This window comes from Protopterus annectens, chromosome 3.part1, assembly GCF_019279795.1.
Source record: "Protopterus annectens isolate FY-2018-M chromosome 3.part1, PAN1.0, whole genome shotgun sequence".
Classification (NCBI taxonomy): Eukaryota; Metazoa; Chordata; order Ceratodontiformes; family Protopteridae; genus Protopterus; species Protopterus annectens.
The window spans coordinates 1,446,858,822-1,446,876,747 of NC_056732.1; the positions used below are offsets into that span (position 1 = coordinate 1,446,858,822).

The window sequence follows — 17,926 nt, forward strand, 5'->3', positions numbered from 1 at the left end:
AAATATAGTGACAGTAGAGAAGTCTGGATACATCCTCTGAGAAGTACAGAACATTCTGAAAAAAAATCATTCAACAGATGGCTCTTTTTTAAACTTTTGTTTAAAATATGCTCTCCATAATGTGACCTACTTCTCTCTATACGTCAGTATATTGAAATTTACTTTACAAGGCTAAATTTTATGGTTGCACATTCCAGCACTTAAAAAAACATGTTCAACTACAGGAATGCAGTGTTCTGACTTCCAAGATGGCTGCACATTGAGCAGCAGCTTATTTTCACCTCTCCCAGTGTGAAAACAGAAACTCAGATGAGAGAGCCAATGAACTCATACTTTTGGGTAAATGTCAATAAATGGCTAGTAAGTGCACTGCCTGGATGGCAGCAAGAAAGAAATTCAGAGAACCTGAAAGAAAATCAATCACAAAAACACTGACTGGGAAGAATTCTGCAGCTGTTCAGCAAAAAGCAGTTCAAGCTCCGACTTTCATACAAGACATGACTTCCAGTAATCTAGAGTTAAAAATAAGTCAAATGTACTCAGAGCTAATTAAAATAAATGTAACACCGATGGAGTACATCAACTCGAATGACAAAAGGCAGGAAAAATGGAAGAAGTTTTAAACATATATTTAGATGGAGGTGATAAAACTGCAAAAATCAGAGATTAAAATGAAGAAAAGGCTGGCTGAATATGACACTGCTCAAGAAGATATGTTTCAAAAAAATAGTAGAATTAGAGGACAGAGCATATAGGGGAAAACCTGAGATTTTCTAATACACCAGGAAGCTGGAAGGAACAGACTGTATTAATTTTATGAAAGCACAAAAAAGCAACTGGACTGGTATTTCACAGCAGGAGTTGGTAACTGAAAGGGCACATGGTGTGTATGCTCCAAACCTGGCCATGAGAAAGCAACCTAGACCTTTAATAGTAAAGATGCAATCCTACCAGCAAAAGTTGATTCTGACAAAATTGTGGCAGAGGAGACAAAGTACTAAATGAGGAAGACAGTAAAGTGCTTGTGGAAAATGATTGCTCACTGTACACCAGGCAGAAAAGGAGTACATTTATTCCACTAATCAAGGACTGTTGAGAATCAGGCATGAGATTTAAACTGCTGTACCCAGCTATCTTCAGAATATTCTTTCCTGGAGGGACAAAATAATTTTTTTATACAGAATGTGCTAAGGAGAAAATATTAAAGTTTGTTCAACAAAAAGTGAGCTGTGAAACAGAAGGACATTCTGTTTCTTGTTCTTCTGGTAATAAAGACCAAGATAGACTGTGCCAGTGAAACTTTTCCCAATGTTCCAACAGAAAGTCCTTGAGAGAAGGTAAAAAAATTCAAGAGTTCACTAGAAAAACTGAGAGTACATTGGAAATGAAGCAGAGAGAGGATCTGGTAGATGAAAATGAACAGGAATGAAACAAGTAACTTGGAAATTGACAAATAAATGTGGGATTACAAAGCATTAATTATATTTGTGAAATATGACCGAATAAGCAAACTTGGAAATAATGGCCATTTTTGACTTTGTTAAACTTGTAGAAGACTCTTAAGCATATGCCCTACATCATGCCTGTAATGTTTACAGCAACACTTAGGAGAAGGGAAGAGTTAACTGTAGGTAAAACAAAATTTTGCTCTTAACGGTAATATCTTTATAGTGTATGAAATAATATGCATGCTATGAAGTAAAGTTTTTTTCTGTTATTTTCAAGTGTAATGGGGATACTAAAGTAAATAGATGCTCCTGGTGTTTCCATCTTTTCTCTTTCTACTTCTTCAGTTTAATTTATGTAGATACCGCAATGTAAAAATAGAAGTCTGGTCAAAAGAGTATGATACAAGAAAAATTAATGTATAGGGGAATTACTGGATTAAGGACCCTAGCTTGATCTACAAAGCGAAAGCAAATAAAAAGAAAAATTACTATTATAAAATTTCCTCTGGCAAATAAATGATTGTAGAAGCAACTCTGTATCTGGTTCTCATGTCTCCATGGAGATAATTTGATAAACAGCAATAAAACAGAATATTTATTTCTTTCAATGCCTAGGACATAATGTTTTCTGAAAGCATTCAAGTGTTTTCAGGGACATCATTCTGGGAGAGCAATAAAGATAAGGCAAAAGCAGACAGCACTTGGTAGAAGCATGGGCTGTACCTTGCAACTTAGCACTGATAACCTTCTGTTTAGGATAGTCCAAGGCTATGAGTTTGGCTGTCAGTTTGGGACAACTGTTTCTATTAGGAGGGTAGAACTTCAATATTTTAAGATGTACATAGTTTTGTGTACTAGTATGCTCCAATAACAACTAAAATAAAATGCAGGGTAATCAAATAAAATGAGCCACTGGTGCTTTCCCACCTATCTGTTGAAAAAAGAGGAATTTAAGGAAAAGGTAGTGAAAATAATTTGGGAGTTATTAGAGAAGACAGAAATATCTTCTGAAAATTTGGCTAGGGAGTGGGATAAAATTAAAGAGGAGTTTAAACTGGGGGTGGAAATAAACAAAAGAGAGAGATATGATTAAGAAATAATAATTATTAAGAGGGAGTGACAAATGTTAAAGTATTACAGAATAGGGGGAAATCTCACAGAACAAGAAGAGGAGCAATTGCAGAATCTTAAGCGAAAAATACAGGAGCCTATAACAAGGAAGATAACAAAAGATCCTGCAGAAGTACAAGAAATATTTCAGAACATTTATGCAAGTCTGTATAAAGCAGAGAAATATGGAGATCAAGAAAAGGTACAAAAGTAAACGTTTATTAAGTATTAAATATGCCAAGGTTAGAAGTACATGAAGCTCAGTTTCAAACAGGATAGGAGGAGATGAGGTAAAATAGTCATGTACCAATTCTCAGGAAAGACCCCAGGAACAGATGCTATTCCTGTGGAAGTCTGAAAGCTAGGAGAAAGAAAAAAAGAAAGATCCAGAAGGTTTTGTTGAACAGTATTTTAAGAGGAAGAGAAGCACCAACATCCTGGAAGAAAGTGGTGGTAGCTGTAATACCTAACAAGGGTACAGACCCATCAGATCCAGCTTCATATAGGCCCATTTCAATCCTAAATCATGATTATAAAGTGTTTATATCTATAATGGCTAAAAGAATGGCAAAGGTGATGTCATAGATAGATATGGATCAATGTTTTTTTTTTTTTTGGAAGGACGACAAACATTTGACAACATTAACAGAAAACTGATGATCCAGAGGGAAGATGAATGTAAGAAAATACCACTGTTGCTGGTGGGTCTTTGATGCAGAGAAAGTTGGGAGTTTATGAGCAGGGCAATGGAAGTATTTAGGTTCATAAGTTCATAGGTTTATACTAGGCTATCTGCCCTAAGGCATTTATAAGCCTAGCCCAAAGTTTTGTGGCTTACGCCACCCCTTATATGAAAAAATACTGTGCCCATTAGTTTGTTGTGCCTCTGTCCAGCAGTGACACAGAGATGATTCCCGGGGTAAACCTACGATCTCCCATCCACAGGTCAAGATTTGTCTTGAACAGAGCCAGCGAGGTGCTCTGCCTCACATGGACCGGGATTTTATTCCACAGCATAGGGAGTCTCTGAGTGATAAATCTATCCCTCCAGCACGTCCTATTTATATCCGTGCTAAGGTTTAAGTCGCTTGCTCTAGTGGTTTTGGTGGATTTGGATTTTTGAGGTGGAGCATGTCCATTAATTCCGGGTTGGACATGGCCTTGTATGTCAGGCACATGTCACCTCTGAGCAGACGGTATGCGACTGAATAGAGCTGGAGTTTCTTCAATCTGGCAGCATATGACAGATTTTGGAGTCCCTTTATCCTTTTGGTGAGGAACTTTTGGGGTCTCTCCAATTGCTGCAGATGTTGGGTGAGATACATCCCGAATGGGGCATTGTACTCGATCATTGGTCTGATAAGTGAAGAGTACAGGGGAACAATGACCTCACTAGATCTGGATGTGAATCCCTTCATGATCAGGTGGGCAATGTAGAAGGTCTTTCTAACCACTTTAGCAACGTGAGTGTCAAAAGAAAGGCCACTGTCAACCTGGGTCCCTAGGTCCCTGATAACCTCTTCTGTGCTTAGTGGATTGCCACCTATATGGTAGCTTGGGGTTACCTTGTTTTCCCGAAGGGTATGACTATACATTTTTTGGCGTTTAACTTCAGGCCATGGCTCTGGCACCAGCTATCTGTTTCCGTGAGTCCCTTCTGAAGGATATCCGTATCTGATGCACTTTCCACTATGGCGCCCAGTTTGCAGTCGTCTGCAAACTTTGTCAGCCAAAGTCCTCCCATGTTGGCCTGTACTTCTGTGAAGTAGATGCCGAACAATAGGGGGCCAAGGACCGAGCCCTGTGGGACACCACTTGTGACCAGCTTGGAGTCTGACATAGCGCCAGCAACTCTAACCCTGTGGGTTCTGTCCTTAAGCCAGTTTGCAACCCATCTTGTGACATATGGGTTTACATTTAAGCTGGTAAGTTTTTCTACAATACCCGAGTGGGGTATTGTGTTGAAAGCCTTTGCAAGGTCAAGGTAGGCTGTATGGACTGCCTTTCCCTCATCAATGGCCTTGGTGACTGTTTCGAAGAAGTTGACCAAGTTCAAAAGGCATGATCTGCCCTTGACGAAAGCCCAACTGGGTCGGGTCCATTGTCTGCAAGTCCCCTATATCTTTGTTTATGAGCTCCATTATGATCCTCTCCATAGCTTTGCAGACTAGACTTGTTAAGCTTATGGGGCGGTAATTACCAGGGTCCGTAGAGGCACCGCCTTTGTGGAGTGGGACCACAGTTGCCGTACGCCACTCCTTGGGCATGTATCCTGTGGTAAGGCTGAGATTAAACAGCTGCCTTATGTGCGGGTTTAATTCCTCATTTAGCTCGTGTAGCACACAGCCGGGGACACCATCCGGTCCCATTGATGCTGTGTTTTTAGCTTTAGAGAAAGCAGCTTTTACCTGCGCATTTGAGATGTCTGGGAGGCTACACTCTGCTGGGATAGTTATCTCTCCTTTGGGGGGGAGAGGGGGGTGAAGTTTGCACTGAACCTGTCTTCCAGTATGTTGGCAATGTCTGTGGGTTCCATGATTTTTGTATCATTTTGGACTAATTCTGAGCATATCTGGGAGTTTCCACCCAGGTTCCTAACATAGCTGAAAAAGGCCTTATGATTGTCCTTTGAATCCATGGCAATTTTTCTCTCAAAATTGGCCTTAGTTGATTTTATGAGTGCTCGTATTTTTTTACTAATAATGATCAGGGATGACTTCCCTTTTATGGATTTTGTTCTATCATGTAATAGCTTTCTCCTCTTATTGTAAAGTTTGTTAATGGCTGGGGTCCACCAGACTGGACGTTTGCCCTTTGTGGAAAGAGTCTTGGTTTTATTTGGGATTGCCTGATCCATGCAGTCCTGGAGGTGTTCATAGAAGGCATTTGTAAGGGCTTCCGCAGCTTGGGTTGTGGTTTCCACTGGCTCAAGGGCCTTGAAGGATACCACACCAGTCTTGAGTAGTGTGAAGTTTGCTTTAGAGAAGTTCTTCACTGTGGTCATTTTTGTTTGGGGTGGGGCGGGATGTGGATTTCCAGTGAGATTAGTTTATGATCAGATCTCACCAATGAGGGATATACTTCGGTGTGGAGCATTTTGTCCCCATGTTTGTGATAATGAGATCTAGTATATTTTCTCCTCTCGTGGGAACAGTGACTAGCTGTTCCATGGCGTTTGAATTTATGAACTCCAGGAACCGTTGGGCTAGAAAGTTAGGGCTTGAGTAATGTTCCCAGTCTATATTCGGGTAGTTGAAGTCACCCAATATGATGGTGTTTGGAGATACATTTATACCCTCCAGTGTCTTCAGGAAGGCTGTGTGGGGTTCCTGAGTTTGAGAGGGTGGCCTGTAGCATGCTACAATTTGTAGAGCAGTTTTGCCTATGGTTAGTTGCACCTGGATGGTTTCCGAAGCTTCGTGCATTGCCACCAACCTGGAGGTGTGGGTATCCTTTATGAATATGGATACACCCCCTCCTTTTGTTGTGTGGTCCGGGTTTTGGGGCCAGAACGCATGATATGAGGTAAAACCTAATAGTGCCGGGGTGCTCTCAGGAGCCTTGAACCAGGTTTCAGTTACAGCACAGACATCGATGTTCTCCATACTGAGAAGGGCCTCGAGTGCGTGCATTTTGAGATTTAGACTTCTGGCATTGAGCAGCATTACCCTCAGTTTCTTCCCATTTTGTTTACTAGGGTGGTAGGTTTAGAATTTGAGCCTTGCCTAAAAAGGCACTATGGGGGTGGCAAGAGCCTTAGCCAATATCCGTAATCCCAGGGGTGACAGGTGCAAGCCGTCCCTTGCGAAGCAGCGTGGCTTGTCAAGCATGTCATCCCAGGCAGACAGACACTGGATCCCCTTTGAATGACACCAGACATTAAGCCAATTGTTAAAGCTGATCATCTTGTCTCTATATTGTGGCATCATTCTTGGTGAAGGAGGGATACTGCTCAGGGTCAGGGTCATACCTGCCTGGGCTACATAATCAGAGAGCTCCTCTATGTCTCTTTTCATGTAGTCCAGGGAAGTACGTCTCAGGTCATTCACACCAGCATGGACAATGACTGTGTCATATTTGTACTTGCCGTGGAGTGACCCCAGTGCTTGTGTTATGTGGTGGATTCTAGCGCCCGATAGGCAGCTTACTGTGACCCTCTCCTTGTTCAGCCTGGTGAGTGGGACGTCAGTGTGTCTGACTATGGAGTCACCTATGACAAGTATGTTTGGTGTTGTATTTGGCCTTAAGGGCTGTGACTGCTTTGCACACTGATTTTGTGGTTTATTTGTATTCCCCAATAAAAGTATAAGGCTGATTAGGAGAATATTTGAGGGATCGGATGCAAAAATGAAAGTGGGTAGGTTCCTCTCAGATAATTTCTGCTTGGGTAGAGGAACCAGGTAGGGGCGCCCTCTTTCCCCTGTGCTATTTGCACTATATTTAGAACCACTGGCAAAGAAAATAAGATACTCAGATATTCAAGGACATAACTCATATGGTAGACAAGAAAAGCTGTCTCTGTTTACAAATTATATTATTCTATACCCGATAAAACCAGAAATGGACATTTCAGTGTTGTGAAACATTCTGAAGCAGTTTCAAATCTTTTTAGCATACAAAATTAATGAAACTAAAACAAAGACAATAGCTGTACATTATATACCCACACACAAATTGATGTTGCAATATCCATACTTATGGAGACATGATAAAATTAAGTATTTAGCAGGTTCATAGGTTTGTACTAGACTAACTGCCCTTGCGAGTCATTTTAAGCCTAGCCAATTATCCCTTGTGAGACTCAAACCTTGTACCTTGTGTTTGTAAGGCAAACACCTTTACCATTAGGCCACCCTCCCTTTGGCTAGATTAACATCTGGTGTGGCAGCTAAGAATATGTGGGAAGAGACTAAATAAAGGATAATTTAAAAACAGAAATTGGAAGGTCTTTTATATGGATATGGATATCAAGATACAAGCAGTAAAAAAGTATTTAGTCCATTTAGTTTTATACACAGGTCAGGCATATTTTTATCAACCAAAGGAGAAGTTGTGGATAGCAATTAATAAAGAGCTGAAGGATTATATCTGGGAGGGGAAAATAACAAGAGTCAAGTTGGATAAGCTGATTCTTCCAATTGAACAAGGCAGTTTGGGATTTCCTGATTTGGAGGGGTACTTCAGAGCTGCACAATTAAGGCTCCAGAAATCTATAATTCAAAGTGGAAATGGATAATGATGAAATGGGGGGAAGCTCAAGAAACAAGAAGAGACTGGGATTTTGGATGCAGATATTTAAGGAGAATAACAATAACGATACAGAATATTATATTCATAAAATAGCAGAAAGTATTCTGAGAACTTAGCCAACATGGGAATGGACAAAGGAGATTCTGCCGATTAGGGATGACTGCAATTAGGGATACAGACAATAGGCAAGACAGGGCTGGATTTTTCTGAGAAAACTGACAAAATAACCAAGGTTAATTAGAGGGGAAGGTAATAGAAGCAGAAAAGGCCATGAATGTATTTGGACTGCAGGCTAGAGATTGCCTTCCCTATCATGGATTGACATCAGAGTATAGGCAAAGAGAAAGAATTAGGGGATCCTTAGCAAAAGACCAGCACTGGTAGAGTTTTAAGTAGACTCTAGTACAGAAGCTATGGTTAAAAGAGGAATAATTAGTACAGCATACAAAATATTGCATGATAACTATAAGAATCAATCAGAGGAGGTTAGAAAGGATTGGAAAGACAGACTGGATAAGCAATTCATAAAGAAACAGTGGGGGATATATATGTCTCCCAAATATGCAACAAAGTCTAGAAGATTTAGGATCTTTGCTTCAAAGTGTTTACATGGGTATTTTTATACCCTAAGTAAACTCCAAAGAATTTTTCCTCAGGTAGACAGAGATGTTGGTGGTGTGATGAGGAGTAATTGGGAACATATTTTCTGGGAGTGTAATGATTTGAAAGGCTTTAAAGATTCCCTGCAGACTGCTCTGTCAGAGATACTGGGTGAACAAATTTGGTGTGACTAAGGAAATGATTTTCTGAGCTGTGATACATAATCAGAATTGCCTAGACATAGCTTTACTAAAAGTAGTTAATATAGTAACATAGATAAAATGACTGGAATTAGGATATTCAGAAAAGGGTAGGAGCAAATTACACAGAAAAAATGGGAATTGTGGGAACAATACATGCAGAGGAGGAACAAGGTTTAAAAGAAGGCAGGATGTGAATAAGCTATGTAAAAGTCTGAATGACAATGACTAGATAGATTATAGTGATGTATAATATTTGCTAATAAAATTATGTCAATGTGGTTGTGATGTATAATGTTTGCAACTAAAATTATTTCAGTATGGTTTGTTTTCATTTAAGTAAATGTATGATTGACTTTGCCATACATGATAATTAAATAAAGATATCTTGTTTCTTGTTTCTAAAAATAAGGAATGTGGTGTCCTACTAAAAGCACTTTTGCCATATGCCATCTCCTGACAGCAACTCACCAACTGCAATTTAAATATGCTAAGTCCAAAACTACAAAACCCGGGGGGTAAGGGAATACTTGGTTTTGTATGAAAATCAAATCTGCCCTTACCCAAAAGCTGCAAAATCTCAGACTAGGTATGTGTTATAGCAATCAAGGCACAGTGCCCCTCTTTGCAAGTTTTGAGTGCTGTGTGAATAGCTGTAATATGTATATATAATATATATAGATATAGATATGCACTCACACACTTAGGCTGAAACAATGTTCATGAAAAATGAAGTTTGAAATTAACATAAAAGGAGTGATATTCAGTTAAACAGAAATATACACTCTAGCACATAAATCTGTCACTCTTAAACCTACCTTTGACCAGATGGCAGCAGAAAGTCCCATGAGTGGACTGATTGCTAATATTACCAGAGTTAGTTTCCATCCTTTCACAAACCCAACGATAAGTCCAGTAATGAATGTAGCCAAAGACTGGAACAACATTGAGATTTTATCTCCAATTCCTTCATTAATTTTGTTGATATCACTAAAAATATGAAAAACTGTGATTACATTTAATTTCATGAAAAAAGTATGATACTGAACTTCTACCAAACTGCTACATTATGAATGTACAGTATCCTAGCATTCACTTATTAACTTCTGTCACTTAATTTCTACATCTGAATCACCATAATGTTATATAGTGCTTTAAAAACTGCCAGTAAATGCACTTAAGTAATTTGCTAGATGAAATATTTTCTTAGCAATGGTAAAGCACAATTTTTTTGCAAAAATATCTGTTCAGCACAAACACAAATACATTTGAACTTGCTGCCATGATGACATCAGTGGCGGGTCCATGAAAACAGTTTAATAATAATAATAATAATAGCAATAATAAATGCTCCACTTCTAAACAGCAAATCTACAAATTCAATTCAGATAGGTACAGTCAGGCAATTTTTTCCTTAAACGTGTAAAGAAGTTAGAGAATGCCTAAAACAATGCTTTACCACAGTGGCATCAGTGGCATGAACTGCACACCACTGATGCATTATATGCATGACAGCATCAGTGGCATGACCTGCACAACAGTGATGCATTATATGCACGGCAGCATCAGTGGCATGAACTGCACACCACTGATGAATTATATACATGGCAACATCAGTGGCAGACCTGCACAACAGTGATACATTATATGGATGGCAGAATCAGCAGCATGAACTGCACACCACTGATGCATTATATGTACGGCAGAATCAGTGGCATGAGCTGCATACCACAAATGGATTATATCTATTATAGTATCAGTGGCATGAAATGCACACCAGTGATGCATTATATGCACTTATACACACAGGTGAGGTGCGCTGATGCAGTGCTTGCGAGGGATACCTTCACTGTTTGCAGGCTGTGTAACCATACATTTACAGGAAAGAAACCAATTACATAATGAACATATTTTAAGCCCTCTGCTATGAATTCTCAGAGCACCAGTGCTGACATTGCAGATGGTTAGTCATGCAGTCTCAAAAGCTTCCCATAACACTGAAACAAATGGGACAGCTTAAACAAGATTTTTATGTGTGGGTACACCCCATGCACCCTCCCCATGAGGAGTAAGCCGCCTCCGCACTCCTCAAACTTATACAGACCATGTCTTCTGTTAAACAACACTGGGCAAAGGAGACAGTCTCTAGAAAATTGAACACTGGTCTTGAGTAATAACATTTTTGTTCCAACATAACAAAGCAAGTCAGTTTGTGAAATCAAACAGATGTGAAGAGGTCTATATAAGAAATATCTTTTTAAAAGAGCTTGGGTGAGTAGTGCTGAATTTATCCACTCCCAGTAGAATTCACCCAATGAAAATTAACTCTTGTAAATGAACCAAACTGGTTATTGATAAATCCTGTACCATCTACAGTCAATCAGTGAATGTATTGGTATTATGTACACACACACACACACACACACACACACACACACACACACACACACACACACACACACACACACACACACACACCTGGTAAAGGGCGAGGTATACTATAGAGCATTAGAAATATAATATTATGTCATTTTCTTTTCTTCTGTTTAACATTTGGGACACAGTTATGATAAGAACTTAGATGTCTTGGTGCAAACAGAATACCTAGTTAATAAATATAAAAAATACTACACAGAGCAGAGTTAGCTTGTGTATACCAAACACAGACATAAAGCACAACCACAACTTCTGCAAAACATTTCTATAATGTGCAGATTTATATTTAATCATCCAATACTTGCAGAAACTGATTTAATTATATTAAAATAAATGTCTAATGCAAAGTTTCATACTTTCATGCCATCATATGTTGCCTCGAGCTGTGTTTGCAAAAAAATCAATAACTGAACATTTGCTAGTGTTTCTTCATTCTTCCCTGATTTGTATATTGTTAATATATTACTTTAAGTAATAGACCATGATTCTAAATGACAGTTAAAACATGGTGTTGCAGTTATTTAAATTTACACAGTAGCAAGTTTTAGTAAGTTCTCATTCTATGATAATTGAGAAAGAACAATTCAAAAGGTTGCATAAGTCAGTCATTTAATATTACATTAAATTGTTCTTATTATCAGCTTTAAGAAAAACCTTGGGATACAGAAAAACTTTGCTGTAGCCACGTCAATTTACAAAACTGCAAATAATGTGATTAAAAAAAACAGCTTTCGCTATGATGTAGTCATCGTTAAGCCTAATGTGCATGTCTCTGAATTGCAAATTCCTACTGCTTGTGCTAACTGCACTTTCTGGCAACAGTGCCCCTTGGTGGGCCATACATTGCATCAGCACAGGCACCCCCCAACACTCCCTCACACGTAGATTAAACACATACATGCATATTCAGGCATTCATACCTCCCAACACATAAACACACACACACACACACACATGCATATTCAGGCATTCATACCTCCCAACACATACACACACACACACACACACACACACACACACACACACACACACACACACACACACATGCACATATACACATACAGACATTCCTGCAAACACATCCATTCATCAACAAACAAGTTCCCCTCACAGTTGATCTCACTCAATGAAATACTCATCTATTCACCCACACGCATGCATTGACTGACTGTATACACACACACACACACACACACACACACACACACACACACACACACACACACACACTCACTCACTCACTCACTCACTCACTCTTGATCCCCTACCTAATGCCTCCAACAATGACCACCCAGGCAGATAAAGAAACACACATACACATAAAATCATCTGATTCTATTCATATCCCAAGAGACATACACACACACACACACACACACACACACACACACACACACACACACACACACACACACACAAACACGCCAACTCTAAGTCTCTACTGAACTTTGATTTACTCGCCAGTACCATGGCTTATTCCATTGGCTTCAAAAAATAACCCCTGTATTTTGGCCAAGTTAAATTTTTGGCTGACTGTAGTCATTTACACAGCCAGGCAATTCTCTTCCTCGCTCATCAGCATAAATCATTAGCCACAGGCATATCAGTGTGACATAACATGGATAATTAGCATTAGCTGCTTCCATGGATTGCCTCATTACTACAAACTATGGCTGGTGAAACTTCTCTCTGTGCTGATGCTTCTGCTTGTGAAAAATTAGTACAGTCTCTGAATCAGAAAGGGTTACCCTGATAGTTAGCCACTTATGGTAAGACCTACTGCTCACAGATGCTGTGACGATAGGAGGTACTGTCAGCCATGCCATGAGAAATAAGGCAGTGGATGTGTAACATATGCCAGCAGAGCTAGGTGGAATTTAGTACAGAATTATATATTATTTGAATATCAAACTGATTTGTACATATGGTTGTGTTGAAAATGTATTTGTAAAGCTGCTTGCGTTAAAAATATATCAACAGTGAGCCCTGCTGGAAAGAAAAGAAATGTACATTTATTATTGTAACTGAATTAAATGTATATGTTTTAAGAGAGGTTACTGGAAGAGAAAAGGTTAATCACAATCCAGCTGCAGCAAACTTTGAAAAATGGTTGAAATTAAATTAGGCCATAAAGATTGTATCTTACAGTTCTGGTCGCAGCCAGAGACAACATGTCTGGGAAAACAAGTATTAGGAAGCCTTCTTTATTGTCATAAGCAGGGAGCTAATTGCTACTAGAGGTAGGGGTCTGAAATTGTTTTATGACTTCCAGGAGCTGCAGCAGATCTGAGCAAAGCACTATCTGTATGTATGGTAACACATAGTGCTAAAATCCTGGCAGCTTCTAGTGTTCATGATAGTGTGGGAAACAGAGTCGGATGACCAGATGTGATATCATTCTGTAAGCTATCCTAGAAGTAATATTTAGATACTATATTGAAAAGTCTCTCAGTCAGGCTAGGCAGTCTGTTTCTTGGAACCTGATAAAGAAGGAAGACCACTCACCTACTTCATCTTGCCTTGCTCTAGTAAGTGACCAGTGATAGTAACTCTTTATATTAGTCAGGAAAATATAGTGAGATTAGGTAAGTACTGCTTTTCTGTATTTATGTGAATCTATTCATCTGTGTTATTTTAATATTTCTTGTGAGTGAAACTCTGGTGTTTACTATAAATAGATATTTAGTATTTTCATGTTCTTTTCTTATTTATCATTAAATATATTTAAACTTTTCATTGTGGCTAGTCCTTTTAGAGAATATTTAAGCTTTGAGAGGATGTGCATATGTTTATTTGGTGATAACTGTGGCCACTCCCGAAAGCCTGACTGTTTGGTCAACATTAATATTTCTATTATTAACTTCACTCAGTATAACTGGATACCATTTTAAGTGCCTTATAGTAAATGACTGATGGCAGTGAATCTACTTTATAGTCTGGGGCAAAGTTGGTACAGCAGGTAATCTCTGCCAGCCTTTCCCAAGTGTGTGTGTGTGTGTGTGTGTGTGTGTGTGTGTGTGTGTGTGTGTGTGTGTGTGTGTGTGTGTGTGTGTGTCTGTGTGTGTGTGCGGGTGTGTGAAAATTAAATCTCAAAAAGTGTGTGTTAGCTACTTGGAGTAGGGACACAAAGCACTGGTTTCACAGAGAGGGTGCTGGAGTGCTTGGTTTGGACACTTGGCTGAGGACTTAACCCTACAGCTGTGCCAGTGGGGAATCTTATTGGGGACCTGCAGGGAGACAGATACAGAAACCCAGACCCTGGAATGAGTGTGATCCCTGCGTGCTATTAAGGGAAATTGTGCTTGATGTAGAGAGGTCTGCATCTGGAAATACTTAGTGTATTGATTTGTATTCCAAGTGAAGGTCTCTCTCCAGTGTCAGTGGTTTGGATTCAAGCTCCCTGATTACTGGCTCAGAGTAGGAACATCACAGATGCCCTTTCTGAATCCCAGGGAATATATAGTTAACGCTATATATCTATCTATCTATCTATCTATCTATCTATCTATCTGTATATATCACAAACACATTTTTTACTGCAGTCAATATTAACAACTGTGTGACCAGTAAATGCACACATTGTTCATAAAAATGAAAGCTTCCATTTTGTAACACCCAAAACAGACCAAGCTAAAGTATCCATTAAAAATTGGATGCCATATCCCTCCTGCAAGCTGATTAGGGCCTCAGTGGTGTGGTCTGTGGCAGAAAGTATACCACAAGTATTCATGGCCCCCTACTGCCAGAACACAACTATGTCCTGAACATAAACAGAATGCTCCACCTTCAATAACTTTGTAAAAACTAATATAAGTGGACTGAATGAACACTCCTTTGACTCCTGAAACCTTTTATGAAAATACAGCAACTCTTTCCGGTGATTCATTAGAGGTCCTCTTTATCCTAAGTTTCCCAGTCCCTCTAACGAATATTGCACATTTTCCCTGTGGTCTGAAGAAACTACAATACTATCCAAGTATACAGTAAATGAAATACATTTTGCTTGACAGTTTTTTTTTTTACTATATCCTTCCCCAATCTACATGATGCTCACAGTAAGAGCTTATATCTGATCTTTTTCCAAAGCAGCATTACAAACTGGCACAGTACTTCATACATGTTCAAGTACAACCACTGACTGACATATGACTGATCATATGCTGCTTCATGAATGATCACATACATATCTCATACATGTGTTGATAATATGAATAAGAATACAGATGCTGTCACAAGAATGAGTATAAACAGATCTCATGTTATGTGCTGCTTCATGAATGAGCCCATACTTATCTCATACATGTGTTGATAACATGAATAAGAATACAGGTGTTGTCTCAAGAATGAGTATAAACAGATCTCATGTTCTGTGCTTCTACATGAATGAGCCCATACACATCTCATACATGTGTTGATAACATGAATAAGAATACAGGTGCTATCAGAAGAATGAGTATAAACAGATCTCATGCTATGTGCTGCTTCATGAATGAGCCCATACATATCTCATACATGCCTTGATAACATAAATAAGAATACAGGTGATGTCAAAAGAATGAGTATAAACAGATCTCATGTTATGTGGTGCTTCATGAACGAGCCTGTACACATCTCATGCATGTGTTGATAACATGAATAAGAATACAGGTGTCAGAAGAATGAGTATAAACAGATCTCATGTTATGTGCTGCTACATAAATGATTACAGATGCATCTTGTATATCTGCTAATAACATTAAAGACAATGCACAGATCTTGTGTATATTCTGACACATGAATATGTTTAAACAGATCACACACGTGTCACAACAGAAATAAGCATTGATCTCGGGTGTGTGCTGTCACCCAAGTTTATAGTTGCAGAAATCTGTTGATATGTGAAGCCAACAGATAGCTTTCAGTGTTTGGCAAACCTAAGCCAAGCATCCCCTTAGAAACTATCAGTTTAATGCACAAGACCCTTGGGCATACTGAAACCCATATAAAGTCCAGAGCTGTGTTCTTTAATACTGCAAGCCATTTCTGCAGTATTTACTCAGCCGGCACTTCATGCATCCATAGGGGAAGGAAAAGATGCATAATAGTTTGAACATTCTGATCAAATTCCAGATGCAATATTTCCACCTCTTAACTTATATCATTCTTCCCAGAAACTACCTATGAGTTTTACCTCTGACTGCTACCCAGTAGAACACAACTAGATCCCTAAATTCGTAAAGCAATTATCCTTCCATATGTGCATTTCCTGTATTTTTAAACTCAAGTTTGGGGCATAATTGATTACAATAGTTTTTGTTTTCCCTAAGTTCACTTAATAAGCAGAAATTCTTCTGAAGTTATCTAAAATGCTGTAAAGATACTGAAGATCTTGTCTTGGGCTACACAGAGGATCAAAATATAGAACAGTTGTGTAAAATCTTACCATAACTATAGATGTCCATGTTGCACTATTCATAACATAAGGGGATTCTGCCTAGGTGACCCAAACGTCTGGCCACTATACCAAAGACTTAAGCTACTGCAAGGTACGTGTGATGTTAACATAATGCAGATGAGCGTAAGCCATAAAAGTGACATCTGCATGTACTATCCTCGGAACTGAATGCCCCAGTCAGAACATCAGCCCAAAGATAAGAGGTAAAAGAAAACGTCAAGGGAAAATCCAAGGAAGAGCATGAACCAAGGGGGAAGGAGGCTGGGATAGAATACTGCAACATGGAAGAGAAGGACATCTATGCTTATGGTAAGATTTTACACAACTATTCTATATCCTTCTATTTTTATGTTGCAGTATTCATAATATGAGGGAGAATACCAAAGTTCATCAGTGGGGGGGAGGGGGGTAGGAGCACAAGAGGTCTCCACAAAGCCATGCAAAATTGCTCTAGCAAATCCTGATCTGGAAATGGAATCTAGTTTGTAGTATTTTGTAATCTGAGTTGTCTTACATCTAAGGTGTGCAGTGCCCTCTCACTGGAGTTTTGAGGAGAGGGGAAAAAGGCGGGTAGATGAATAGATTGATTAAGAGAAAAGTCATTGACCACTTTAGGCATGAAAAAAGGACTGGTATGAAGGGACACCCTATCCTTATGAAAAATCAGAAAAGGTTGGGAAGCCATTAATACTTGGAGTTCTGAAACCCGCCTAGCACAAGTAATAGCTACCAATAAAACTATCTTCCAAGTGCACAATTTTAGGGAAGAGCAAGCAGCAGGTTCGAAGGGGGTTTGGGTCAGTTTTTCCAAAACAAAATTTAGGTCCCAAGGAAGTGGAACAGGTTTCCTGGGAGGTCTGATGTGTAGGACAGATTTTAAGAATAGTTTGACCTCTAATCTAATAGCTAAGGGGGAAACAAAGACAGACATGAAGAAATGGCTGAGAGATGTGCTTTAACTGAAGAATAAGCCAGTCCAGCCTTGAGCAATTCACACAAGTAAGACAGAACTAGAGAAACATCCACTGAAAATGGATCTAGTCTCCTACTAAGACACTAGATGGAGAATCTCTTCCATTTGGACAAGTAGGATCTCCATGTAGTAGGTTTCCTGGCCTCCTGCAGGACAAGAAGCCTGTCCTCAGAAAAAAAAATGTCTCTAAATGGAATCAGAACCTTATAACCTATAAAGTTAGGTTCAGTGTTGACAAATGTGGGTGAATGAGAGACCATTTGTCTTGTGTGAGTAGATCCACCCTGTGAGGTAACTTGTGATGATTGCCCTTGGATAATTGCAGAAGAAGAGACAACCGATGCTGCCTTGGCCAAAAGGGGGTCACCAACATGATTTTTGGTTTGTACTTCTGAATTTTCAGAAGGACCTTCTGAATTAAGGGGAAGTAGGGAATGTGTAGAGAAACATTCTCTTCCATGAAAAGAATAGGGTG

General features: G+C 39.2%; 1 protein-coding gene across 1 annotated transcript in view; it reads right to left on the reverse strand.

Annotated features, from left to right (window-relative positions):
* Positions 1–17,926, reverse strand: part of ABCB1 (ATP binding cassette subfamily B member 1) — a 1,009,232-nt gene that overhangs the window by 709,151 nt on the left and 282,155 nt on the right. Inside the window, exon 9 of the mRNA XM_044067521.1 lies at positions 9,427–9,598. Within this exon, the coding sequence (XP_043923456.1) occupies positions 9,427–9,598 (172 nt within the window). The remainder of the gene's footprint in view (positions 1–9,426; positions 9,599–17,926) is intronic.